At 39.8% G+C, this 3857-nt stretch overlaps 1 protein-coding gene across 1 annotated transcript; it reads right to left on the bottom strand.

Moving 5' to 3' along the window:
• Window positions 1-51: 51 nt before the first annotated feature.
• Window positions 52-3288, bottom strand: LOC103404362 (xyloglucan glycosyltransferase 4-like). Its single transcript, XM_008343263.4, has 4 exons — window positions 2340-3288; window positions 1551-1859; window positions 1060-1464; window positions 52-954 (listed from the first exon to the last, which is right to left on the bottom strand). Exons 1-4 carry the CDS (start codon window positions 2973-2975, stop codon window positions 313-315), a joined length of 1992 nt encoding a protein of 663 aa, XP_008341485.3. The 5' UTR covers window positions 2976-3288; the 3' UTR covers window positions 52-312.
• Between the last annotated feature and the right edge of the window lie 569 nt (window positions 3289-3857).

Here is a 3857-nt window from a genome sequence, read left to right as displayed (position 1 = left end):
AGTGCAAATGGACAAAAAATGGAGCGTAAAAACCCGCAATTCATAAAGCAATGAAAAAATAATTGAGTTGTTTATATTTGATTATCAATACTTCATACACTGATGACATATACCATTGTACAATAATTTATTTCTTATACTATCTAACAAAAAGGAAAATGTTTCTACATGTAAAAATGAATTCAACTTTTGAACCCCATTTGATGTGGTGATACCGTCCCACACAATAATTTCTCGTACGTGATTAGGGTTCATCGTAGCTGTCAAAAGAAAAAACTATGGGAAAAAAATATGAACTTTGTTTAGCTTGTTTTAGCCCATCTGCTCACCTATTAAGTCCAACCCTACAGCAAGAAATGACAAGCCTTGGAAAAGCAAGAAGTAGAAGTGAACTCCATGAGCAGATAAAAAGCTTCTGGCTGCTGCAGTGAGCAGCAAGAAAGCTAGAGCAAGCTCTTTCCTGTAGATCCCATTCTTCTTCTTTTTCTTGGGAACTACTTCTTCTTGTTCCTTAAGTTTGCTTAGTAGTTCTAGACCTGACTCGGAGTTCCTCCTCAGGATCTTCTCTTCGTTCGCAGACAGCGATTCCCTCTCGGAATAGGCTAGCAAATCCGACTCAGATGATCTTCCGGTCTTCTTTGTCACCACCCACTCGTAGGAACTTCCGAGCTGGAATAGCCCTGAGACCATGGCGTTGAACTTTGTGACAGACATTGTGTTCTCGAAAAGAAGGTAGGGGACCAAGAAAGGGAATGATTTCGGGGAGGGGAGGATGTTTAGAAAGGACATGAAAATCGGAATGTAGCAGATTACCCAAAGAGGCAGTTCTGCCTCAGGTAAGAACATGGTCAGTGGGAGTATGATACAAAACAATGTGAATGAGTAGAAGGGAAGAATTAGCTTCCTCAACAGAAAGAAAAGAAATATCAAGTTCGACTTCTTCCACATCGATATCTGCACGCATAATTTCGAAAGATTAAAACTCGATACATAAACCTACAATTCAAGCATTTCTTCGGAAGCAATCAATCAAACAAAGTTGGATGATGAAATCTATACCTTGGAAGTCAAGATAGCAGGAAGACACAATCTGAAGAGCTGCATTGGGCCCGAATGCCAACGGTGCTGCTGCTTCTTGTAAGTTTCATAAGACTCTGGCAATTCACAGAGGACTCTCACATCATTGAGGAAGATCATTTTCCATCCGTTCAAATGTGCGCGAACTGCAATGTCCATGTCCTCAACTGTTGTTCTCTCTAGCCAGCCTCCTGATTCTTCCAAAGCCTTAATCCTCCAAACTCCCGCAGTCCCATTGAATCCGAAGAAATTGAGAAAGACACCATTCACTTGCTGTTCCACTTCAAAATGGAAGCACAAATTGATGTTTTGGAGCCTCGTGAGTAAGTTCTCGTCCTTGTTCACGAAAGACCATCGCGCTTGGACAAGTCCTAGTTCTGGATTTCCCTGCAACAAAACCTCAGAATCGTTAGTCCAAAGGTCGATTCCCTCCAATGTTACCAAATAAAGATCAATAACTAAGATGTCCTCACCTTGAAGTGAGGAACTGTCCGCTTAAGGTAATCAGAATTGGGAGTGAAATCAGCATCGAAAATTGCCACAAACTCGTAGTCTTTGACATAATCACAACCCATAGCGGATTTAAGGTTGCCGGCTTTATAGCCGGTTCTGATCAATCGATGTCTGTAGATTATATTCACACCTTTCTGATGCCACAACGAGACTTCGTCTTTGATCAAATTCTGTAAAATTATATCATCTGAGTCATCTAGGACCTGAATCAAAAGTCTGTCTCTTGGCCAATCCATCTGGCATGAAGATGCAATTGCTTGCTCATACACCTACAAGTTAAGAAAGATAGATAAGCAATAGAAGGCATCATATACGCAGGAAGGTAAATATGAAATCGATGTAGAACATATGGCAGAATGGATCGAAGAACAGCTTGAAAGACGTTAGTCCATGAAGATATGCCTATCAAGTAGTTCTTCGATCCATTCCGGTCATCCGTTCTAACAACAAATGCCAATTCACCTAGAAAAACAACCCAAAAAGTGGAGGAATGAACTGAAAAGCAACTGGACAAGCGTAAGTCCATAGAAATAGCATCCAAGCTTTGCAGGTTTGAGCTCCGAGCTCGGAATTGGGCCCACAATCCACTATCAACCTGCAAAGCCCGAATTTTGTTGTTTCTAAACTTTACGCCCATCAAGTTGCTCTTCAATCCACTCCGTCATTTGTTCCGATAACAAATGCCAATTGCCAACATACATAAAAAGTAAAGATGAAGTGAAATTCAATGAGCTAGTTTGCTCTGTTACCTCTCTCTCATTGCACATAGGGATCTGAATAAGCACCATTGGAAAACTAGAAGGATCTTCAATGTCAAAAGCATCTTCTGCAATTGTTGGCTTTATCTTCTTGTACTTGATCCAGAAGCATCCGACACACAGAACCAATCGATCAAAAGATTGAATCAGAAAAAGCACAACGCAGAAGTTGGACATGGTGATGGCCACCGGGGAAATATAGTCAACTCTGAAAGTCAACCAAACCATGTAGCACCACTGCACCAGACCCTGCGCCTCCCACGGCTGGTACAAACTCAAATTCCAGTTCTTGTAATGCGCAATCATTTCGAAGACGAGAGCCACAATCGACAACCCGAGGAAGACTTTGATGAATCTGTACAGCCTTCCTCGGGTTTTGGGCTCTTCGTCGGTCAAGTCAGATAAAGCAATGCGCTTTTTAAGCGAAAGGAACATTGCCTTCAACGCCATTGGCAGCCATGAGAGGCAGGCGAATACTCTGTTCACCTTGAGGAGAAGAACCCATGTGAATTGCTTGGTGCTCACGGCTTTTTGTTTCTCCAAAAAGGCTGAGGAATCCAAAAGATTGTGCTTTAGTGACGGATTTTCGGGCTTTTCGATTGTGACCACGACGGAGCTCGGAGCCATTGCTCGGGAATCCGATTACCCCAGAAAAAAACAAACAAAAAAAAAAACCGACGAACAGGAACCCAAACGCCAATGAATGAAAGATCAAATCTTTAAGCTGAAGATTTACTGGGTTTTCAGATATGGGAAGAACCCATGAAAGTTTTCAACTTTTTATGCAGTTTCCATGAAATCTGGATCTTTGGAAATATTGAATTCTTGAGAGAGAGGAGGGAGAGTCCGAGCTGACTCTCCTGAGCTGCAGTGAATAACAAAGGAAGCAGGAGAGATGTATAAATTCCTTTTGATCAGTAAGAAATGCAAGGGCGAAGACAGCTTCTGATTTTTCACAATTATATATATTTATTTGTATATTTCTTAATCAGCTAATGATGATCTGGCACGGTAAATTAAGCTTAGTCAATGTAAACTGGCTCCTAAACTTTAATTGTTTTTGAGATATTTGAGTCTTGGTTCAGAGAAATGTCAAGATATTTTCTTAAAAGTATATTTCTTTATAGATTCTCTATCATTTTAAAATTTAACGTCAATTCTTGTACTAATATTATAAAATATTATACAAAAACATAAAATATTAAAAAATATATATAAAATCGAACTTTAAGAGAGGCTCTTTAACCTTTCTTTATTGTTTAATTTGGTTTCATGAGGAACAGCCAGGTTACAATCATGTGGCATCATGGTAGATCACAACCCCAACATAAAAAGTGGTTCTTGTCTGCTTATTTTCCAGCACCACTTGCACAGAAGCTTCGGTTCCTCTTTTCCGTTAAATAATTTATTGTGCGAAGGTAAAGGGAAATTCTTTTAGGAATTTTCCATGAACTTAAGACTTGTTCCATTCCATTATGTCTATAAGAATTTTCAATTTAATTTTTAGAT

Source organism: Malus domestica, chromosome 17 (assembly GCF_042453785.1).
Source record: "Malus domestica chromosome 17, GDT2T_hap1".
NCBI classification, from domain to species: domain Eukaryota; kingdom Viridiplantae; phylum Streptophyta; class Magnoliopsida; order Rosales; family Rosaceae; genus Malus; species Malus domestica.
Note: the sequence above shows the minus strand (reverse complement) of the source record. Positions and strands in the feature narration are given on the sequence as shown.